This window comes from Miniopterus natalensis, chromosome 18 (assembly GCF_054644295.1).
Source record: "Miniopterus natalensis isolate mMinNat1 chromosome 18, mMinNat1.hap1, whole genome shotgun sequence".
In the NCBI taxonomy this organism is placed as follows: Eukaryota; Metazoa; Chordata; class Mammalia; order Chiroptera; family Miniopteridae; genus Miniopterus; species Miniopterus natalensis.
The window spans coordinates 24300915-24324679 of record NC_142098.1 but is presented as its reverse complement, the minus strand read 5'-3'; the positions used below and the strand labels follow the sequence as shown (position 1 = coordinate 24324679).

Sequence of the window (23765 nt, the reverse complement as noted above, 5' to 3'; positions counted from 1 at the left end):
GATTTTTAACCATGGCATCTGTAGAGGAGGGAAATTATCTTTCTTCTAAACCCTTCTAGGGTTTTGGCTGGGCCCCTGTAACAAAAGACAGATTATCAAGAGAAAAGCATACAGATTTATTGACTGTAATTCTTATGTGACACGGGAGCCTTCGTGAGGAAATGAAGGCCTGAAGGGGTGGCTAACCCTGTGTTTTTACGTGAGGCTTGTGGAGAGCAGTCAGCTGTGGGAAAACCTGATAGGACGAAAGGGTATGAGCTGCATGTGGGAAACGGGGAAGCAGTGAGGCCTGTTGGCTCAGATTCCCCTCAGTGTCCCTCTGTCCCTGTGGATAAGGATGCCCCTGTCATCCAAGTATGGGGGTCACCTCTCAAATGAGGGCCTTACCACCTGCTTCCGGGGACTCTCCAAGAAATCCTTCCTGCACCTGCCAAGGTGCCATATTTGGGAGTGTCCTGAACTCCATCATATCTTACGACCCTTTGTGATTTGTAAGTTTTGAATTTAGCATTTCCGCTTTGGCCTGGCCCTGGACTTTGTCTCCTGTCCTAGGAATACAAAACAATAGTTGGAGCAGAAGTTCAAGGGCTAACAAAAGCCATTAGGGCAAAAGACAGCCTTGGCACTACACTACTTCCTGCTGTTCTTCACTTCCCTTTGGTATCCTTATTTTTAAAAATATTTTATTGCGTATTTTAGTTATTTCAATCTCCAGTTTAATTTACTACTTAAAACTGACTCTAATCTGACTTTTTCACATTGTTCAGCATTATTTATAGAATAGTTCATTCTTTCCCACTACTTTATAATTCTCTCTGTATTATAAACATGGTTTATTCCTCCATGTATTTAGGTTTTCCTTAATCAGTAGTTTTCTGGGTAGAAGTTTGAACATTGTGGTTAGATTTAGTCATATGTTCATTGGTTTTTTTATGTTGGTGTGATTTTTAAGTATATTTTTATTGTGGTATATATAATTTAGATACAGTAAGATGTACAGATTTTAATTTAATATTTTTTCATAGTAGATGTTCCTAATTTTCTTAACAGTGTCTTTTCATTAGCAAAATAATTTAATTTTTATCAAGTAGACTTTATCATTCTTTTTCTTTTATGGCTAGTGTGGTATTTTTTCAAATTCTATTTTCTAAATTTTTGTGGGTATATCAAAATACAGTTGAATTTTTTTACGTTGATCTTTTATCTATAGACCTTGATAAATTAACTTATTAGCGCATAGTTTATCTGTAGACTATTTTGCATTTTGCATACATACAACCAGGTCACCTGCAAACGATAGTTTAATTCTTCTTCAGTGCTTATACCTTTTATTTCTTATCATGTCTTGCACAGGTTAGGCCTTCAGTACAGTGTTCAATGGAAATACTGATAATCAATGTCATTCTCTTGTTCTCAATCTCAGAGGGGAAGTGCTCAGGGTTTCACCATTTAGTATATCTTTAGTGGATACTCTCTATCAGATTAAGAAAACTTTTTTCTATTTCTAGGTTTCTTTTCATCTTGAATGGATGTTGAATTCCATCAATTACTTCTGTATACATTGATACTATTATATATTATTTCACCTTTGCTCTTCTAATGCAGTGATTGATTTTCAAATGCTAAATCCCTGCTCTATTCTGGGTTAAACCTAAGTTTTAAATGTTATTGTTTTAGTAAATCACTGGATTAGATCTGCTGATAATTTGTTTGAAAATTTGACATCCAAATTCATAAAAAAGATTGGCCTGTAACTTTCTTTTCATGTAATGCCCTTGTCTTTGGTCTTAAAAAACCAATTGGTCTCATAAAACAAGTTGGGAATTATTCTCTTTTTTTATTCTCCAGAAAAAGTTTTTTTTCTTTAAGATTATAACTTCCTTAAATGATTGAAAAAATCATTATTCAAGCTATCTGAACCTAAAGTTTGTTTTTCTTAAAATTGTTCAGTTTCTCAGTATACATGGATCTGAGATTTTCTATTTTTTTCTTGTATAATTTTTGGTAAACTTTTTCAAGCAATTTTCCTAAGAAATTAAGTGACTTGCACAAGGTCACATAACTAGTCAGAGGGACAGTTCGAACCCAGACTCTCAACTCCTGCGCAGTGCCTTTTCCACCATAGTGGGTCATCTCCCCAGTCTCTCATATTACTACTTTTGCATCTTTACTCCCTCATCCATTGACTTTGAAATGCAGCTACATTCTCCCAGTGGCCCTCGATCGGGATTATGTAAGTATTTGATTGATACCATACTTACATGTATAGTCCTGTGCTCAAGAAAGTGAATGTTTGAATATTAAAAGTTAGTCATCTATGGCGAAGTTGATTTCCATGTCCTGAGGTTCTGGTGTCAACTTTGGTTCATGAATAAAAGTCATTTTCTAAAGATTGCAGACAGAGGTAAACTGTCTTGTAGCAGTTTTCCTTACATGAAACAAACTGCTGATAAGAATATGCTTTCATCTTTATTACGGGTTATTAATGCCCAGGACCTATAACCAACCTTTCATGAGTGAAAACCGTAATGACTGCCTAAACACACTAATCATGCGGCTCTTCCAAGCAGCCGTGGTCGCTGGCCTCGTCCCCGGAGCGTCTGATTGAGCCTTCTGCAGCTGTTTGAAGCATGAGCTGGTTTGAGGATGGAAGGCTAGCGTGGGCTTTTCTTCCTGCTTCCCCAGGCAGCGTTCCAGGAGGGGCTTTGCTCCCCTCGGCGGGAAGTACTCAGTCACATTTCTAAAACTGTTGTGTTTATGCCCTTCAGTTGTTGGTCCTCCACCGGGTATGTTCTTGGTTAAATGCAGCCAGGAGATTTTGCTTTTCCAACAACCAGAGTTTGAACCAGTGGCCTAGCAATTAAGGAGATGGAGTATAAATTTCACCAACATCTAATATGATATTCATTAACATTTTCCTGAACCGGGATCCTCCCCCTTTCTTGCTGTGCTTGCCCTTCTAGAGTGGAATCAAGTTTGTTCAGGAATCGCTTTTCCCCTAGCAATGATTTGTCTAAAACTGAGAAGGAACTGAAGGAACTTTCTACCTTTGACAAACCCTCCGGAAAAGGTTGAGAGTATGATCACTCAAGACTACTGCGCTGGTAACAAAACAAAACATAATGAATGAACTAGTTCTATCTTTTCAATAAAACTGAGACCTGAAGATATTAATTGACTATTAAAAGAGAATCAAATGATTAATTGCTTAAGTTTTGCATTTTTCAGCTGGGTATTGAGAAACTTGAGCCTAAGGGTTCAAGGAAATACTAGTATTCAGAACAGGCTTGAGGAAGAGACATTCTTATTGAACCTTTGGTTACTCTGAATGAGCACTAGAAGTAGGAGCACAGCAGTGGTTTTTCGTCAGTGCCTGGTAAGGTTGCTGTCACCTTAGAGGTCACATTAACCACTAGCATAATCAGGATATACTAATGCACTTATTTGGCATTTTAAAAAGTACTGTGTCTCTTATTGAAGAGGAGATATTTCAAGTCAGGAGTTGGCAAGTAGGCTTTTTTCCCAAAGGTGTGATGATATATTATTAAATGTAAAAGCAATAATAATATTAGTACTTCACAGGGCAGCTTTATGGTCAATTATATATTTTGCTCTAGTGAACCATAAAGAAATTCTTTTTTTCCCTTCTTAAAGCCAATAAAGGAATACCAAAGTATAATATAGTAAGTAATTGAGAGTGATACGCTATCTTGCAGTTGAAACTGCTAAATAGTGTATATCTTATGCAGACTTAACTGCATGAACTTTGTTTCAGTTATGCGATTATTATATTATAAATGTGTGCTGTCGTAATTAGAAAACCTAACAAAGCATAGTTATTGTAAAAGAAGGAAATGTTTTAACGTGGCTTAGAGGCAATGGAAATATTCCTTGATCTAGTTTTATTTTTCTTTGATTTTTATTTCATAGCCTAGGATAGGGAATAGCAGAAGTTAGGACACACAGGTGGTCAGGGATTGTGTAGGGAAGTGGAATGAGAATTCCGTAAATTACACAGGAAGACTCTCAAGTCATTAGGTGATAGTATTTAAAGGGACATTAGAGGGCCTCTCTTTAATTCCCTTTATTGGAGAGATCAGTAAACTGAGGCCCAGAGACATTCAATGACTGCATATCTAGGTAAAGCTGGAACTTGAACCCAGGTCTTTGGCACCATCTGAGACCAGTGCCCTTTCCACAATCCTACACTGCCTTCCGTGCAGATTAGAAATACCGATTTTGGCATTGCCACTGGTGTGCTGGGTGAGCTCAGCCAAGTCCCATAATTTGCTTCTCAAACCCTTCAAAGGGCACTTCCAAAGGAGCTTGTTTCAAAAATTCACTTGACTGGTGAATTTGACCCTGCTGTGACCAAGAGGTGAGAAACCCCACTCATCAACTTGTCAGTTCCCTAAAACAGTGGTTTTCAACCAATGTGCCTCAAAAAATTTTAAAACATGCAATACCTGACTATTTAGTCAAGGGCACTGACCTCTTTTCCCTTAGATTGTCAAATAAAAAATGACAACAGCCAACACAACAATAGCCGTTTGATGTGAATGAATCAAAATTATATCTATTTTTTTGTCAGATCGGCAACAAATATATTTTTTGTTGTGCCACAGAATTTTAGTAATTAGTTTATATGTGCCATGAGATGGCAAAGGTTGAAAATCTCTGCCCTAGAGAATCTAGGGCTCCACTCATATATATTTTTTAAACTATCCTCTGCTGTGTGAAAGTACTGAAACCACAGTATGAAATATATTGTGTATATAGCTGGCTTCACATTTTTTGGTAAAATTAGTTTTGTTCATATTTGTTTTTACTAGATTGATAGTAGCAAAACTGGCAAGAGGTAATGAGACCTTCTACAAAATATATCTTTACTAAGACAGAATAAATGATGGTGGCTAATCTCATCTACAATAATTGCAGTGTTCAACCCCAGAAACCCAAAAGAAACCATTGAGGGAACAGGCACTCCAAGGACACAGAAAATGCTGAGGCACAGCAACCTTGTCTATTCTTATAGGCGTAAAACCTCCACCCTATCCTTCGGCTATGGAGCTGGGGGCTGGGACCCTTTCTAAGGTTATCTTCGTGAAAGTGGGTGTAAGAAGCAAGTGGGGATAAGACAAGCGTTATTGTTTCCTTCACTTTGTGGATCTGATGATTTTTAGAAGATACTGGTGAAAAAAATGAATATTAGGTGGTTCTTGAAAAGAATATGGTGACTCTTGCTGTATATCTGGGAAGGAGCAGTTTTGCAGTGAGCAACTCAGGTTGATGACATTAGTCTCCCTGACCCCCTAGATCTGCGTGAAATAAGTAAACCCTTGTATCTTTCCATTGATTGATTTTTTCAACAATGAAATACTGGGTGGGCAAAAGTAGGTTTACAGTTGTGAGTACACGAAACACAGAGGTTATTCTTGTATTATTATTTATTCTTGTATTATATATTTTTCCATATGAACAACTGTAAACCTACTTTTGCCCACCCCTGTATTTCAAATAACCACAAAAGCACAGACATATAATCAACATCCATTATACTGAACACATCTCAACATTTTGCTATGTACATTTCTTTCAGATCTTTTATTTTATGGATAACTGAAATGATTATAGATTTGAAGTCACCTCGTTACTCTTTCCTGATCTAATATTCTTATCTTATTCCTCAGAGGAGCTGTATTGGGTGCATTTTTGTGCTAGTCCAACATATTTACTTATCCATAAACAACATGCACTATTATCTTGAGTAGTTTTATTTATGTCATATAAATGGTATCATGCTGTATGTACCATTTCTTAACTTGACTTTTCATTCAACATTATGTTTTAAAGATTTAAACATATAGATATATTTTGCTCTGATTCATTTTAACTAATGCAACATACTCCAGCATGTGAATATACTATAATTTATCTATTCACCTACTGAATATTAGATGTTCCTAGTTTTTTGCTATTACAAACAGTGTTCCAGTGAGTTGTGTATGTGTAGCTGTAGGAGATTGTCCCTAAGGATAAATGTCTAGAAGTACAATTGCTAAGTTATAGGGCAAATTAATCTTGAGCTTTACTAGATACTAAATTGATTAATCAGGTGGTTGTACCAATATGTATTTCTATCAGCAGTCTAAGAAAATTCTTGTTTTTCTACATCCTTGACAACATACTGCCAAAACAGCATTGTCAAACTGTTTGATTTATATTAATCTGATGGTTATGAAATGGTATTTTATATATAAACATAGCTTTTCCTTTCTATTTTTGAAGCGTGTGTGTGTGTGTTTCATTTTTGTTTTCTTTTAATTGCTGTTGTTTAGGGATGTGGCTTCTATTAAATAGTCTGTTTCTTATTAATGAAGTTATTAAATTTTCCTTCCTGATCCCCTTTGACTGGACTTAGATCCTGTCTTGCTGAGCAGCTCTTCCCAGATATATGTGGTACAGTTACTTTAAGAATCAGAAATCCAGCTCATGCTTGAGATAGAGATGAAACATATGGTTATAATTCTAGAACTCAGGTGCCCTCATGGTTGGACCGTAGGATTCAAAACTATGACAAAGGAAAAAAAAGCCTAGTAGCCCCCACCACCACAATTCATATTTTATGTATTTTTTACAGTGACCAAGCAAGATAGTTCGCTTCTCTGTAATTGTACCCAACATAATTTAATTATTTTCTAATCGTATCTGACCTCTGGGTTGATGGGGGGGAGGAATGAAATGTGTAATGCTTGTGCAATATTCCCTAACTTCACCTTGTGAGGAAAACAGCCCTAGTAGTATCGTTCTAGAATAAATCTCAAAGTGTGTTTACTTTGTTAATTTCTAGGTGAAAAAATGTTTGTGTCTCTATATGGAGCTGCCATAGACATGAATATAAGGCTGGACAAGAATTCTTTGATCATTGAGAAAACCTACATTTCTCTGGCCAATCAGCGAACTGTAACCCTTTACAACCGCAGTAACATCATTGCCCATTTCCAGTGGAAGATATTTCCTACTCAGGAGGAGGAATATAGAGAAAAATACAGGTTTGTAAGAAAAATCACCTAGATGCCGTAATATGAGGGAACACAAAACTCAGTTGTTATGAAAAATCAGTGACTTTCGTGATAACTTTTAAACCAACTCAACAATGTCAAATTTTTATAACTTGGGTCCAGTGTACGATGCTCATTTTTTCATTGAAAGAACTTGAGTTGAGCTATGTGGAACACAGTATTGTCCATTCTCAGTTCATCTTAACCTGGTTATAATTTATCATAGCCAAAATACTGGATTTTAAAGACCAAATATATCATTCTTCACTGTTTCCTCAAAACTAATCTACACATCTGTGTTTCATTTCATAGCCCTAACCAGACTGATGAGGTTTCATAGGGTTTCTAAAAATAATCTCTTTTGGGTTGGGATCAATATAGAATTTTTTTTTCAGTGAATAGGTATTTCCAGAAAATCAGAAGAATGAAGAAAAAGACGGGCTTAGATATAACAGCTTTTATATTCCCAGTTTCAGTAGCATTGCTGAATAACTGCTAACATGTAATCTAATAACGATTCCTTATTAGTATTTTTAATCTCCTGCTTTTTAAAATGATTCTTCAGGCAGTAGAGGGAGTTAATAAAATGGAAAGCCTACTATTTTAACTAATCTCTTCGCTGTTAAATTTTGAGTATTTCTTTTTACTGAATCTACCCTTGCCTCTTTTAAACTCCTCCCATCCTCCCCGAATTAACACCTTTGCTGCTTTCATTGGGATTTATTCAGCCTTTTTATTTGCCTCTCCAATTTCATTAAAGATTAGCCCTGGGAAGCTTCAAAGCTTTGTTTAAAACCAACTTAGTATGTGATAAAAATAAAAGTCTTAGGTCCTTGGAAACCAGGCAGAAATCCCCCACTGTGCTGCCCCTAATTGAATCAGAAGGAGCTGTGACAATAACAGGACAGTGGAGCCTGAAGCTTCATCATTCAGGCAGGGAGCTTTAATCACTGGATTGCCACTGTGTCATCTTTAAAAAGTAAGAAAAGACTTTCCTGCCTGAAAACTTTCGCTTGCCCCATGGTATAGAAATATCAGTAGTTGAAAAAGGTGAGAGGAAACTGCTCATTGGTTGCTTCGTTTGTCCCGATTCCCCAGCTGATGTGTGTACCAACAATCAGAGTGGCCCAAGCAGGCTCAGAGACAAGATGCAAGAACAGGTACAAACAAAGGAACAGTGATAAACGTAGTGTTTAAATATCCTGCTTGTCCTACAGGCATAGTCTCTTGGGGCGAATGAATATACACTATCAGAGGGGAAGCCAGCTTTAAAGTGCACGATGCCTACGTGTTTGACTGTATGTATAGGGCATAACTGATGCCAGGCCTGCTTCCAAAAAATATTTAAGGATGTTAATTTCTACAGTGAAACTCAAGAAATTCAAACCAACTGCTATCACAGATGTTACAATGTAGAGTGTATCATTTCAACCACACCCCTTTCCACCAACCCTGACACTCCCACCCTTATCTCTCTCTTTTTTTTTTTTGGTAAGTTTTCTTTTTTAACCCTCACCCGAGGACAAGCCTAGAGAGAGGAAAGGAGGGAGGGAGGGAGAGAGAGAGTATTGAAGAGAGAGAAACATGGGCCCACGAGAGAAAAACTTCAACAGGCTGTCTTCCATGTGTGCCCTGCGGGGGATGGAACCCTCAACCCAGGTCTGCGGCCTGACCAGGAATCCAGTAGGCAACGTTCTGGTGCTCAGGACAGCGCGAGCTGGCTGAGCCGCTCCTGCTGGGCTCACGCCCTTATCTCCTTAACATTATCCTTGAGTCTTATCCCTTTGCTCTTGTATTATCTTTCTTTCTTTATCTCTTGTTCTTTCTATTAGTTCCTCTAGCAACTTTTTTATAGCAAGGGTATAATATGGGTTAACATTTTCATAACCATGATTAGAAGCCTAATTTTATTTTCTAGGATCATGCCCCTCCCTTAGACAGTGAACTTGAAAAGTGGCTTCAGATGGCTAAGTAAAAATACCTCCATTTTAACTTTGGGTGACACATAGCAACACGACTCATGTTTCTCCAAACTGGGCTGGGGGGTCTAAGTGAAGAGTGTGTGGAATGTGCTGCCCTTTACCCTCTCCCTCCCCCTCTTCTAGGGCCAGATGCCTGGGGCAAGAAGGGGAAATGATTTAGAGGAGAAATAAACCATTTATGCCTAATATCTTATTTGACCAGGTTTTCTCTTCTCTCTTATCCCCCTCTTGTCCCTTAACACATCCCCAAGCATGCCACAACTTATTAGTCGTGGACTCTTGTCCTGGACTAACTAGCCATGAGATGCCCGTCCTCTTGAAAAGCAAGGCAGTTACAGAGACGTTTGTCCTTTACTGACCATTTAGTTCCTGTCTCTGGATAGCTGCCCCCCTGTAGGTGTCAGTGCTCTTGTTGTGGATATGGGCCCCCTTCTCCTCTGAGTTGTACTTCCTCAAGTTGTATTTCAAGCCACACATCAGTGGAGACAAAGCAGAATGTCCTCTGGTAGCTTGCTTGTGGGCCAAGGTTTGTTCATCCCTGAGAAGTAACGGTCAGACCTTTAATAATGATGTAAATCTTCTCCTGAGCTCCCCAACAAGGCCAGTGCAGGTATCCCTGGAATAATCCTCTTATGTTTGACTCTCCTGCTCCTGATGGTGAGCAACCTATCCCTTTTCTTCTTTCAGCAGCCTCTGTAGCTAAAAGCATAGAGAGGAAAATTGACTTTGGTCCTGAACTTGGGGCAGAGAGAATAGGATCTCTTCTAAGTGGTCTCGTGCATACTTTGAGAGACTAAAGTTTCCCTTTGCAGCACCCCAAGGGCCTATGGTTTAAAATTTCAGTGAGATTTTTGGGTGAGACTCAGGAGTCTGTCCACTTCTTTTGAGCTATAACATGGCTTAAAGCTTGTCCTAAGGCATTCATCTTACAGGAGCTGGAAGTTGCTCAGTGGTCACATTGAGAATGCTAATTGCTTTAACTGATACCCTCAAGACCCTATTCCAGCCATCATGGTTTCTTGGCTACTACATCTCGATGGTCTCCCAGTGGAGGAATTTTAGCCCTCCCCAAGAGTAAGAAGCTCTATTCCTAGCAGTTATCATTTTCATTCTAGGAAGGATAACTTTCTTCCTCTCCATATACCTCAGCATGTTGGTACCAACCTTAGGACACTCGTCCAGATTTGGGACCTTGGGCTAATCCCAGGCTCCAGACTCTAACAGAGAAGATGTCACTCCCCCTAGGAAGAAGTTCTGGACTTTAAGTTTTTTTTACACTTTTATTTAAACCTTCAGAATGAAATATAGGGGCCTTTAAAAAATTACCTTTTGAGTCTCTCTGTCTTTTTGATATTTTTCTGGCACTTGCAGAGAAATGAATCCCTTCAGAAGCAAGGGTTGCATCCATGCCTCCTTACTTCCTCCACCTTGTCCTGGGGGACTGTAAAACATCCCCACGATTCTCTCGCACTCATTCTCGCCCTGCCTTACTATCTCAGGGGCTTGGCGTGGGCTTCTGAGGGTTTCTGTTGCCTGGCTCTCCGTGCAGGTCATGACCATTGTCTCAATAGCAGCTGGCTCTAATTCTAGATTTGCTTTGTGCAGGAACTCCTAGAATCTTCAGTGGACTCCCATGAATGGTCAGCATGGATTTATTCCACAACATTTGGAAATAGGAAGACGTGTTTCTCTAGACAGATCAGTTTTAATTGGGCTTTGGGCCCAATTTAATTTTGAGTGGTATTTGGTAAACAGGAAGAGGACCTCTAGTCCTCAGTTTATAACAGTCATCACAGAGTGCTTCGTGACTAGGGTCACATGGTCCATTTGAAGGTGGATGACCCGAGCCTTTCTATGCCAAGTGTAGACATGGAAGTATTTCTCCCAGCTGTGAAGGCCATGGCTTTTAGTTTTTAATCTCTTCAGCATCTAGTTACCATCTCTTGGGGGTGCTGCAAAGGAGCAGGGTCTCTAGCACCTGAAGATGAGGAAGCACTGTTGGTTCAGTGCTGCTGTACCGAAGACACAAGTCTTCCCCATTGACTATAGTCCATAGGCTGTACTGTACTTGACGCCTGAAGGTGATGGGTATTGGTGGCTACTAAACCATTTGGAAAATAGATGAAATCCATGGTTTATCTGAGAGAGAAGGCTTATGTGTTGTTAAGCTCTCTGATGAGAGGTGCCCTCATCTATAAAGCAGAACCACCTCTGAGATAGGAGACCATGGATATCAGCAGGAAAAATGGCCCAGCAGTAGACTGGGGTATACAGGGGCCCTCATTGGAGTCAACCCAGCTCAAGGTGTTGTTGCATGTTGCTTTTTTAGTCTCTCAGCCACGGCTCCAGTTCTCCATCAGAGGGTAAAGAGAGAGACATCTGGTTTGCACCCACGCCCTGTGCATTATACAGCTGTTGCTAATTTAAGAGTCCCAACAGCATGGGAGAAGAGCAGTACTTGGGAATTTTTGCTCTGTTTTCTTTTGTTTTCTGGCTCAAGGGTTGAGTTAATCGTACTCCTCAGTTCATAGAGCATTATCATCCATCCTTGGTCCAAACAAGGCATTTTATCCCCACACCCCACTCCCATTAACCCCCTAAATAAATGTAATATTTATGATTCCCATTATTTGTTTAAGCAATCCTTCAATCTCTTACATAAAATTTACCCACATTCTTTTGTATTATTGCTAGCACGTTGATGAACATCTTCGTAGCTGTGATTTTACTTACATCCATGATTATTTCTTTAGGATTTATTTCTAAAGATAGGTGTTATAACTTCCACTCTCAGGAATTAATGGTTTCCTTTCTATGGACTGAGCTCTCTTTAATTTGCACTGCTCTGCCCAGCAGTATGGAACGACTGCTTCTCTTGTTACCTTGGACACTGCTTCCCAAACAGCAGTAAAACAGAAGCACAGAATGCTTTTTTTTCCTGTGGAACCAGAACACACCGAACCCATTTCTTTAACATCTTTATGCTTTATAGCCAAAGGAACCTGAACACTAAGGTTATTAAAAAGAGCTATTTGACATTGCTAAGCATGTGGTTTGCATGAAGTCATTTAGAAAACAGTTGGTGCTGAGATAGGAATTCAGTGACCCTGGCTCTCACTGAGAGAGCTAGATAATTTGTCTCTCATCATTGGTGATACCAGCAAAATGCTAAGGAAATGGCCATATGCCCTGGGAGGAGATAAAATTCAGTTTCCAAAAATCCAGGTGAGGTAACAGATACCAGGAGTACTGTGATCACATCTGCAGTGAGGGCAGTGAGGAGAGGCGTAGGGATGGCTGCTTTGCTGACTTTTACAAGAGACATGAAGAGCTAAAAAGAGAGAGAAAAAGTGTCTTTAGATGTAGTTTGAGCATTTTATAAGCTTGACAGCTTGGTAATTGCCTGTGGTTGACACAGGGAGAAAACTAGTATTTATTGAGTATCTGCTTTGTCCCTAGAACTCTACCAGGTCCTTGATCACATTTAATCCTCAACACATCTTTATGATGGGGGAGCTCCTAGTTTTAAAGTCACTAGGCATAGAGGAGTTAGGTAACTCCCAAAGTCACAGAGCTAGTGAATAGAGAGTAGAACTGGTATCCAAACCTAGTCCTCTCTGGCTCTCGATTCTGTTCTCTAGGTAACTTAACAGCTAAGAAAGAATTAAAGCTAAGCAAGTTTCAAAGAAACAAAATTGTCCTTGAAGTGTGAGAGGTAGAGTAGATGTAAAGTGTTCAAAAAGAAACCTGGAAAACACAATTACCTAAAAGAAAATAATTGCCCAAATCTGCATGAGGGCTCAGGAGTAAGCAAGTGGAGGACAGGAAGGCCTGGAGGACTTCTTGAAGGAAATGACTGAAGAGCAAACTGACGCTCTTGCGAAGTTCAAGTACAAGGTCACTCAGACAGATGTTGCACACTCAGGGCAAGGAGTGACCAGCCCAGGGCAATGGGTGAGATCACTCCCGGGAGGGTGGCCCAGAGGGGGTAGCCCTTTCAGGCGGTCTTCATGGGGGTGCCAGGTGAACCTCACGTGTCCCGCTTTCCTCCAGGGTCTGCGAGGACCTGAGCAGAGAGGAGAAAGATGAGACCGATGAGTTTCTTGAGGAGTGCGTCGTTGACCCTTCCCTCCGAGAGCGCCTGTCCATCCTCTCCCGCACCTTCAAGAACCAGAGGAAGCTGATTCAGGCAGACAGCTCGCTCTTCTTGAATAATATTTTCACCATTGAGCCTCTGGTGAGCACATATATACGATCTGAACATACAGTGAACATAAGCGGAGTGCAGGGCTTGTTTTGATGAGAGGACTCACTCTGGGATTGATACAGCAAGTTCTGATAGCCTGAAGAGCCTCATCATCATGAGGCAGTGGGTGAAGGCTGATGGTAAGAGTGCTCATAGGTTAGATTTATAGGTCACACTTTCTATGCACCAATCCCTGTTAAACACTTTGTATGCATTACCTAATTTATTTCATTTGTATATATATTATCAGTTATGGTTAATCCCCTAATCCACAAAGGAAGAAATTGAGATTTGGAGAAATTTGGTAACTTACTCAAGGCCAAGCAGTTTGTGTCAGTAGTAGAAATATATCTCTGATTAGCCTAACTCTAGTGTAGGGTTTCTCAGCCTCTGCATTATTGACATTTGGGGCTAGATAATCATTGTCCTGGACATTGTAGGATATTTTATAGCAACCCTGATCTTTACCCACCAGATGCTAGTTGTTACAACCAAAACTATCTCTGGATATTGCCAAATGTCCCATGGTGGGCAAAATGGCTTGGTTGAAAACTGCGTTGTCCTTAATTCACTCAATAAATACTTACTGACTGCATGTTCTATACCAGGCACTCTGTGTGTGTGTACCAGACATCGATGAACAAAACAGACATAATCCTCGATCTTACTGTCTATCTAGTGAAAGCAGAGCCAGGGTTAGAACAGGGTCTGTCTGATCCCACAAACCCAACTTTTCACCACCCTGTCCCACTGTCTCAAAATGACAGTAGCTAGTGTCTTCTATATTTACCGTGTGCTAGGCACTGTGCATTACCTCACACTTAGCAAGCACAGAGTGATCTGAGGGTAAAGACAGCAATCGGAGTTGAGAAAGCCCACAGCTAGTTAGAGCTGCTGGATTGTTACCATTCAGATCTGCTGGAGAGAAGGCATCGGCACAAGAACGCATTAGAATACAAGGTCACTTGTGGGAAACGCCCCTGACTATGTAGACCTGTTCTCCTTATGTCTGCACTTCCAAATATTTATTAAAGGATATTGCATAGAAAAGGGATTCCATGGCTAATTAAGTTTCAGACAAACTGGGTAGAGTATTGTTTGAAATTTATTGTAAGACATCTAAAAGTTTTTAATATAATAATATGCATTGTAATCTCCGAGAGGAGGTCTTCCCTTTGGAAACCTTCCATGGGACTATTGTTTTGTGAGACCTGCTATGGGAATCACTAATGAAGACAGTCAGGATACTAGTTCAGAGGCTGAGGTGATTATCAGACTAAAAAGCTAGAGAAGCCTTCTGGAGAACAGAGCCTTGAACTGGGTCTTTCTTATAGGACAAGACTTTTGGAATCAAAATTGGTGATGTGCATGACATGGCTCATTCAAGGGTCCATGGATGGATCAGGTGGTTTGAAGTTAAGGGTTCACATAGGAAAATAGGTTGGAGAAGAGGGTTGGGGCTGAATCTTCTTTTACATCAGATGACTCCACTGCTCAATCGAGTAAAGGGGTATTCAGATATGATGGGTTAAACCTCAAGATGAACATACAGTCTTGGAAAGACAGGACAGATAGGTACCTGTTAAAATAGGTCAAGCCCAGAGATGTTGAAAAGATTAGGAAGGCATTACAATCCAAGCAGCAAATGGATGGAGACAGGGAGGAGCAAACAGTCCTGGCAATCTCAGAGATGCCAGTCAGGTCCAGAGTGTGAACAGTCAAGGATCCTTCCCAGCTGGTACCAGAGATCCACACTGGTGAATACTGTCCTGTTTCTCAAGTCCTTCTGAGTGTGGATGACTCAGGGATAGTGAGCACTGGTGTCAGGAAGAGGTGGGAGGCCCACAGAGAAGTCTTGCACATGTCCAATCCAGAAGGAGAAAGATTAGGGTTACCTTGGATTTTCTTCTCGTGCTCAAGCTTCTTGATGGAGATAGATGTGTATTAAAGTGAGGCATTGAATTATGATTGCTTTTGAATTCCAGATAGGAAGCTGAATTGGGCATTATCACAAGGTATCTTTTCACCATTAGGAAGAAAAACATTCTTTAGAACAGTGACACACAGAAATGGTATCTTTTAAATGAGGCTAATTTTTTTGATATTATAGGGAAAAAAGTCACCAGAAACAGGAAGGAGAGTTAAAGTACAGTGGTGTTCATGGCATCTGTAATGGTTTTGTTTTTTCTGTACACTATTCAGGTTTTCTTCCTGTGATAGCATTTATTAGCTGATTCTTGACAATTTTTGCAAAATGAAAATGAAGGCATGAAACTTTCCTAGTGTTTATTTTATAAAGTTCTTCTGGTCAAAACAGCAGAACTCAGTGTCAGCTATAGTGAATTATTTATTGATGTTAAATCTTCTTTTCCCCTTCTACTTAAAGATCCTGATAGTTTTATAGAAATACAGTTCTTGTGACTATAATATAACCTTACCTTGTAAATTACTTTTGAAGGTATTTGATGGGAAAATTCTGCCATTTTATTAGCTTCTTGACCTAAATGTGAACTATGGGTATTTTCCACTGTTGAGATTTTGGTTTTCTGATACAGTAAATAAATGCTCTGGTAGTTTGGAATGAGAGAGTTGGGAAAGGATTTATAGAAGAGATGGGATGTGAACTATATGTTGGAGGAAGGGTAAGATTTAATTAAGTGGAGAGGAAGAAAGGGGATGTTTCTAGTTGGAGAAGTTGTGAAAACAAAGAAAAGGGAAACTATTACTTTCATGGCATATTACAATGAAATGAGCAGTGTTTCTGGAGCAGGCAGTCATGGAGGAGATAAGAAATAAGATTGGGAAGGAGAGCAGAGGAGATCTGGGCTGCCTAGTCAACCCGTGATGCTGTAGCCTACAGTGCGTTTCTGCAAACACGGGATGTGAGGGGTGGTAATGTGTGTTCCTTGGCAAAAGAAGTTTTGTGGCCAGATAAATTTGGGAGATAGTGATTCAAGCAAAGATAATTCTCCGAGCGGTAGAGTGGAAGCAGTATTTCTGCATAGCCAGAGACCCCTTTCTCCACACAGGACGCCGAGGTCTGAGACTCACTGCAGGGCTCGGAGCAGGGGAGTTGCTGTGTCCAAGGTGTTTTAGAAATAGTATCCTGGTGGCCACATGTGGATCCAATTGAAGGAGGGGAGATAGAGAGCCGGAGAGTGGATGCAGGTCAAGTAAGGAAAATGTGCCAATGCTGGCAAGGTCAGGGAGAGTGAACGTCGTTGCTGGCCAGCTCAAGGAGATGTGTGAGAGTGGCACTGACCTGGAGGGTTGGCCCGGTGATGGTTGGAAAGCAAAGGAAATGGCAGATATTAGAGATGTTCAAAAGAAAGCCATTAAAATTAAGAAGTACAGACTGGTAGTTATAAAATAGTCATGGGGATGTAAAGTACAGCATAGGGGAATATAGTCAATAATATTGTAATAACCATGTATGGTGCCAGGTGGGTACTAGACTTATCGGGGTGTTACTTCATAAATTATATAAATGTCTGACCACTATGCTGTGCACCTGAAACTAATATGAAATGATACTGAATGTCAACTGTAATTGACAAATAAAAAAGAAAGGAAAGAAAAAGAAAGGTATTAAAGTGCTTTTTGATTAATTGGTCATTGAGGGTGAAACATGGTGAGAAATCATGTGTATTCTCAAAGTCTGAACTAGAATAGCCGGGAGAATTATGATGTCTTTGGTAGAAATTAGCAAGTAAGGAATCCTGGGTTTAACTTCTAACTTTGCCAGTAGCAAATGTGACCTTAAGCCACTCGATCTTTCTTGGCTTTGGTTGCCTTGTACGCATAATAAGTTTTTGTTGTTGTTTTTAAGGGTAGGATACTTGGATCCAATATGGAGACAGACTCTGAGCTCCTTAAGGTTAGAGTGCCTTGTCTTCATCTGTGCCCCATGCCTACCACAGGGCCAATTAGTAGAGGGAGGGAGGGGAAAGAAGGAGGGAGATCAGTTAATGATGAGTTTGGTTCTGAACACGTTGAATTTGAGATGACAGCAGATGTTCAAAAAGTTTTGGAAATGCAGTACTAAATTTGTGGGAGAGCAATCAGGAGTAGAGGTACGATATGTAAGAATCTTATATATGTCTTCATGGAAGGCATGAAAAGTGGATGGAAATTCTAAGGACAGATTGAAAAAGGAAAATTGCACAAGACCCAAGAGTGCCCTCAAGTGCTGACTTTAGAGACCCTGCAAAGCAAGGAGGGGTTGTGAATTCACAGAGAAGGGTGCCTAAGAGGAGAACCAGCCAACCAGTCTGTCTCCATACTGGATCCAAGGCCTGGACCCAGGCCTGTCTTACACGCCTTTCTACCCAATTATGGTTAGTTCATCACTGTTTTCTACTGAAGATTTCCTCTGAATCTTTCTCATGTATCAGATCATTTATGCCAAAGCCACTATTTAATTTCTGACAGTTGAGCTATGAGTCAGCAATTAGTTTTTTTATTAGAGTGTGATTCCTTTTAATTAGCTTCTTGATATGAGTTGAGTTCACAGGAGCAGAGAAGATTAAAATCACCTAGTGTCACCTACTGATCTAACAATACATCTCTAATTGATAACCTGTTCACAAACTAAAAAGAAAAGAAAAGGTTGACCTAGCGGCTTAGAGACCACCTTGCTTCCTGATGGCCTCTTCAGCCTTTGTGTCCATCAAAGAAGAACATTGTCTTCAAATGAGGTAAACTTAAAAGGAAGAACAAAAACCAAAAACCTGTTACCTTAGTGTCTGAAAAGGAATAAGAAATGACATGCTTATTTTTTCAGACCTGTGTCCATATATCTTGGTTTTTTTAATGAGTCAGCTAAAACCAAGGTTAGTTTAGCCCTTATTGCGTTCTCCCCATGTTGTGTGTTTCATGGGAACATTGTTTCTATTTTAGAGGCTCTTTCAATTTAAAGCAAGTACTCAAGCTCAAGAAATCAGTCACTGTCTCTAGAACGCCCAGAGGTGGTGATGGTTTTAAATTTAATCAAATTTTATTAATATAATATATGAGAAGTAGTTGGACTCAATGCTGTAAGAACAACTGACCAAAACTCTAGGACCCAAAGTTCTCACACTGTCCTGTAACCTGTTCACTACTTGGCCCTGGCCAGTCCCATTGTCTTGGCTCATTTCTTTTCATTAGTGCATAACGTTGCCGTAGGGTCTGTTGTTTGACCCTTGAGGAGTCATGCTGGGGTGTCTTGGGTACTGATGCAGTTGCAGAGTGCAAAGGTGGAGGAGTTTGTGTTTGAGAGGCCCCAGAGATGGTCAGTGGAGGAAAAAAAGGGTAGGCAAGGACCCCGAGTGCCACAAGGCAGCCCTGGCAGATACAGAACAGAGGTCTGGAAGTAATTTTTTTTTTTTTTTTAGCTTTAGTTAGTAATTTACTGATATTCTAATAGTAACTATAATTGTTTTAGTCATTAAAACATGTAGAATATTACTACTATTCATGTTAAGTTCCTCATGTCAATTCTTTCGATGAAGTCTTGGAGTATTAATGTAATTAGCCAAAAAATTTCAATTTATTCCTTACCTAGGGAAGGTATTGGGTACTGTGGAATACTGATCATTTCTTAAGCCACCTCTTTCTGTATAGGTTCCCCCTCTTTGGAAAAGAAGTGTAAAATTGAGTCTATTATGCACATTTTGTGCCTTCTGGAAAAGCAAGTGGAATTGACTATTTTCCAAAATATAATATTCTATTTTACTAGGTGGACTCTGGCTGTACAGAATTTTGACAGTCTCATTTTGTTACATTCTCTGCTTAGGTCTCATGGGTACCTGAGTGAGAGAAATTCAAAGACAGAAAAACACAATTCTAAGCATTGAGAGGCAGAAGAATATCACAGGGCAAAAAGAGAGAATTAAGCCTTTGATTTCCACGGGCATCTAGGAGCCCTCTGAGAAATCACAGCACAGATGTGCTGGCCTTGTTCCTGAACTTTGGGACTACTGGCTCAGGTCACAGTTTTAAGATGCAGCAATTTCCTGAATGTTGGACACTTGCTATTTTCTCAAAAACAAATGTCTGAGAATTTAAAGGTATTTGCCCAAACTGGCCCTACTTGATTGGCTGACATTGGTGAGCAAGGAAAACATTTCTGCTTCTGTTAGCCAGTATCTTTTCCATCAAAGAAAAAGTCATTCAGTATCCCTAGGAAAGCTTCAGTTTAATTTAAATAAACCTTAATAAGGGAAACTTGATAATTTCTTTATTGCCCTGTAAGTAATAGTAAACCACGCTTTGTTGTCACTTAAGCCTGCAGAAAGCACGCGCTTCAGCAATTCAGACTTTGAAAGCACAGCTCAAATTTAGTTTATTTTTCTCAAGTCAGAGTAGCATGTGAGCTCAGCAGAACCAGGTTGGGTGGAAGCCCAGATGGCTACCAAACAGGGAAAGATCTAGCTCTACTGCAAACCCCTTCCACTTCTTGTACCATTAGCCGTGAGTCACATTGTAAACACGTGGGAGCTGACTCCTTGGAAATGGACACCAGAAAGGAGAAAGGAGGACGGGGATCTGCTGAGAGCAAACTGTCCTTGACAAGGCACAGCTCTTCCATCAGTACAGTTTTCCAGTTCTTCAGCCTCCCTTGTTTATTGTGTGGCCTCTCAGCTCTTTGTGCTTGGCCAAACCTTTTCCGATTGTGCTGGGACATCCACTATTGTGTTGGAGAGCTAGCGCAGGCTTAGGGAGGCCTGAGGAAGTCTTGGTTCCTCAAAGCTCATTTAATAAGTTGACATCTGTCATTGCTGGAAGAGACACAAGTCTGTTCTCTCCAGAGAAAAGCATGAACATCACACAAAACTACCTCAGCTCTATAAAACCCCACTACAATGTTCACCATACATGGGTTAGGGTATTTCACCCAAGATAAAACACACCTTTTGTGAAACTCTGATAGATGACCAAATCTTAGACCCCTCTCTCAGAAACTTTTCTGGTCATTATTTTGAGAATCAAAGCTCTACTAAATTTAGTTTCTTGTTCAAGGAGATATATGAAATAGAAAAATTTCCTTGCATGTCACATGCCAATTAGATCTTTTATCTCAATGATAATTCAGATAGTTGACCTTCAATTTTTTAGCTTTCATTTTTTAAAATTTCTCTTCAAGACTACTTCTACTTGCCCTGACGATAGAGAGAGCCTTGATTTCTCTCATTTATTCAGTAAGTTCTAGAAGATCAACTATGGGTAGTGAAATATATTATAGCTTCTAATCAGTACTTCTTTTTTTCTGATTAATTGATAGAAATTTGACTTTAAGAGGATGTTTTTATTGCCCAAGAGAAATTCTTTAAATTTTCCTTAAATATAATGAGATAGCTGAAAATATTTATTTATATAGTTAAGAATATTTCCATTTTGCTGCAACGTGATGGAATTCGTTACACGTTTTAGCTGCTCTTGAAGTTATTATTCACTGACCCTGTTCTGAGCTGACTGAACTCCGGCCCAACCAGGATAGCTTGATAAAGGTCTACCAGTGCATTTCTCAAGAGCTGCTGACTGTCATCCAAAAGGACCTCCTGTGAATCACCTTCCAAGATACCTGAGCACATGGTATCACATATAGATATGATGCAGTCTCTTGTCAAATTAGAGATATGATTGGAAAGTATAACATTTGAGTAGACAAATGTTTGGATCACTCTTCTAAATGCAAGTTGGGAATTAAAATAACAATTTTATATGATAAATGTAGGTATTGAGTCATATTGTAAACTACTTTCCAGATAAACCAAGTAACGTAAATGTATATTTAACTCTGTTCTTGCAGTTTGGATTTTGATTTTGCAAAATTTGTAAGAAATAACCCTTCACTGGAAGGAAGGAAAAAAGGAAGGAAGGAAGAAAGGAAGGAAGGAGATGGGTAATAGAGAAGGGGGAAGGAAGGTGATTTTTAAAGTATTTTTTTTTAATTTAAGGATTTTCAAGGGAGATTTTAAAAGAGCCCCTTTAATCATTTCCAATATAATTTTTTAGGGAGAACATTTTTTTAAATTTTAATTTAATTTTCTTTTTCCCCCATCATCATTTATCCCTTTATACTCTCTTCCACCTCCCTTCTCATGATTGTATTAATCACCTGTCATGAGCCAGCTTTCAGGAAGGCTTGGAACTTGTCCATCAAGTCACTTGTTTGCTCTCATTCCAGAGGAAGCATGCAATTCCACTTCCAGAGGTATTCGGTGTTTGACCTAAAACTGCGTTATAGGAGTTAGCATTAGACCTAAAAATTCAAAGGCGATTCCTTCGAGCCATTTACCTGATTAATACACGAAATGCAGTTATGAATCTGAGGGAAAAACAGAACATTAAGACCAAGAAGGAAGATAATTACAGTATAACTGAAGGCCATTTTGGCAGTTATTTTCAGTAAACAAGATAATAGTCACTTACTGATTATATCCTGTGTACTCAATCTCTAATTTGGAGCCAGTGATGGGTGGGGAGGGAGGATTATGTAGAAGGAAAGTAGAACAGCAGGGGCTTCTGTGGGATGAGGATGGTCTCATAGACTGGAAAGGAAGGATACTGATATCAGAGCCAGTAGGGAAAATTCTGAATGTTTTCATTTTCAGAAAGAAACTTTAGAACTGAGTGACAAAGAAAGAAAAATTATTTCTAGAGACATAAATGACATGGAAGTTAATTTCAGAAGTGTTGGAGAAGTAATACGACATGTTTCAAAGATATATAAGTGCAAGTGGGGTCATTGTAGGCTGATTGTGTGTTTCTGGGGTTTGTCCTCTCTGATTTGCTATAGAAAATGCTACACTGGGTTTTTGCTCTAAAGAAATAGATGTTTATTTAATTTTTATTTTGATCCCAGCTGAAAAATAAGAGTCCTTGTACATGTTTCTAACTCCTTCAAATGACCTAATATTGAAAGCATCCCTCTGCCAGAGGAAACTGAATGACCACACTTCTGTTTTTACAGATACACGCAGCCCTCTTAATGCACATTAGTACAAGCCCAGGAGAGGCCTTTAGAATAGGATTGTCCTTGAATTATCTCCCGGGGCTGAGTAAAGCGGAAAGTTACTAGCAAATGTCATAGGCACAATAAAACAGCTGCAACCCAGGAAAGGAAAACACTGAGCCTACAGTCCCATCCGCTCAGCCTGAACCCTGCGGGCTCGTATTGCCCTGCACTGGCATTCCCTCACCAGGCAGAAGGGCTTCCCAGGCTCCAGGGAGCCTCCACATCCGATGATCCTCTTACCCATCACATCCAGACATCAACACTTCCTCCTCTGGGGGGATTCTGATTGCCTCTCTGGAGCATGTCTGTCCTGCCTGTTTCCAGCCCACCTATTCTGATAATCAGATATCTTTAACGATGGGGTATCCAAGAATGCTTCTGGGAGAGAACTTAAGTGTATTGCCTTCTTGTCTTCACATGGACCCTGGATTCTCTTGCTGGAATAATGCTTTTGAAAGTTATCTGTCCCAGCCCAAATCATAAAGCCCTTGAATTTGCCTGCATGCATTAAGCTTATCTGACTTCCAGTGTATCAATTTGGGGCTCATTTCCTACCATTTTGATGAGACTTTTCTAGCAATATTTTAGGGGTCCAAGATGGCCCCTTGGATCAGTAAGCTTGGATAAGAACAGCTTAGCTCTGTCCAGTCTATACTCCCAAACAGAGTAGAGTCTCAACCCACCAGGCACTACATCTATCTCATGGGTTAGGAGGAAAACCAGGTCTTCGGGTTTTCCTTACGATGGAATGGATGTGCAACCTCTTCTGCCCGGGCTGTCTGTCCATTCTATGCATGAGTGTTCCTAACACTTCATATCACTGATTCCAGTAATCAAAGGGGCCAGGTATTTGCCATTTATCAATGTTTGGGAAAATGCCACCGCGAAATGCCTAAATAAGTGAAAGTGCTGAGGGATTTCCTAGTCCCTGCATGACCTCAAAGGTCCCTGCCGGCTCTAAACTGTAAGACTTTTGTGCTTCCAGTTGAGGAGAAAATGGCAGAAATAGGCTGCAAAGAGGAATAGGCATCTGCTAATAACTGCACAATATGCAAACTGAATGGATATGGCTGATTCGATAAATACGTTGAACATGTGTAAGAGCCACCTCTGGTTTAGGGCCTGGGGGTAAAGCAGTGTCTGCCCTCATGGAGCCTTCATTCTAGCGACCTGTTGTGGGAGATGAGAGCTCCCAGGACACATGTGACACTCATAGCCCTCACTGCTACTTTTTGGAGGCTCTGTGCCCTTTTATCCTTGTGAAGTCAGGGGGACACTGCCTGAGAAGCACATTGATCAGACTGTTACCTTCATAAATCAACCCAAATTGACTCTGGCTTTCTGTCACCACCCCCCACCCCACCCCCATTGGATGTCTGCTCTTTAGACACTGTGTTCTGCTTCATTCTTGATCCCAGCACTACATCCATTTCTAGCCAGACTGGAAATGGAATATGCACTGGGGACTGTCTGAA

The 23765-nt window shown here is 40.0% G+C and overlaps 1 protein-coding gene across 1 annotated transcript in view; it reads left to right on the top strand.

Moving 5' to 3' along the window:
• Positions 1 to 23765, top strand: part of HYDIN (HYDIN axonemal central pair apparatus protein) — a 241291-nt gene that overhangs the window by 32461 nt on the left and 185065 nt on the right. Inside the window, 2 exon segments of the mRNA XM_087827374.1 lie at positions 6851 to 7052; positions 13097 to 13280. Of these exon segments, the coding sequence (XP_087683500.1) occupies positions 6851 to 7052; positions 13097 to 13280 (386 nt within the window).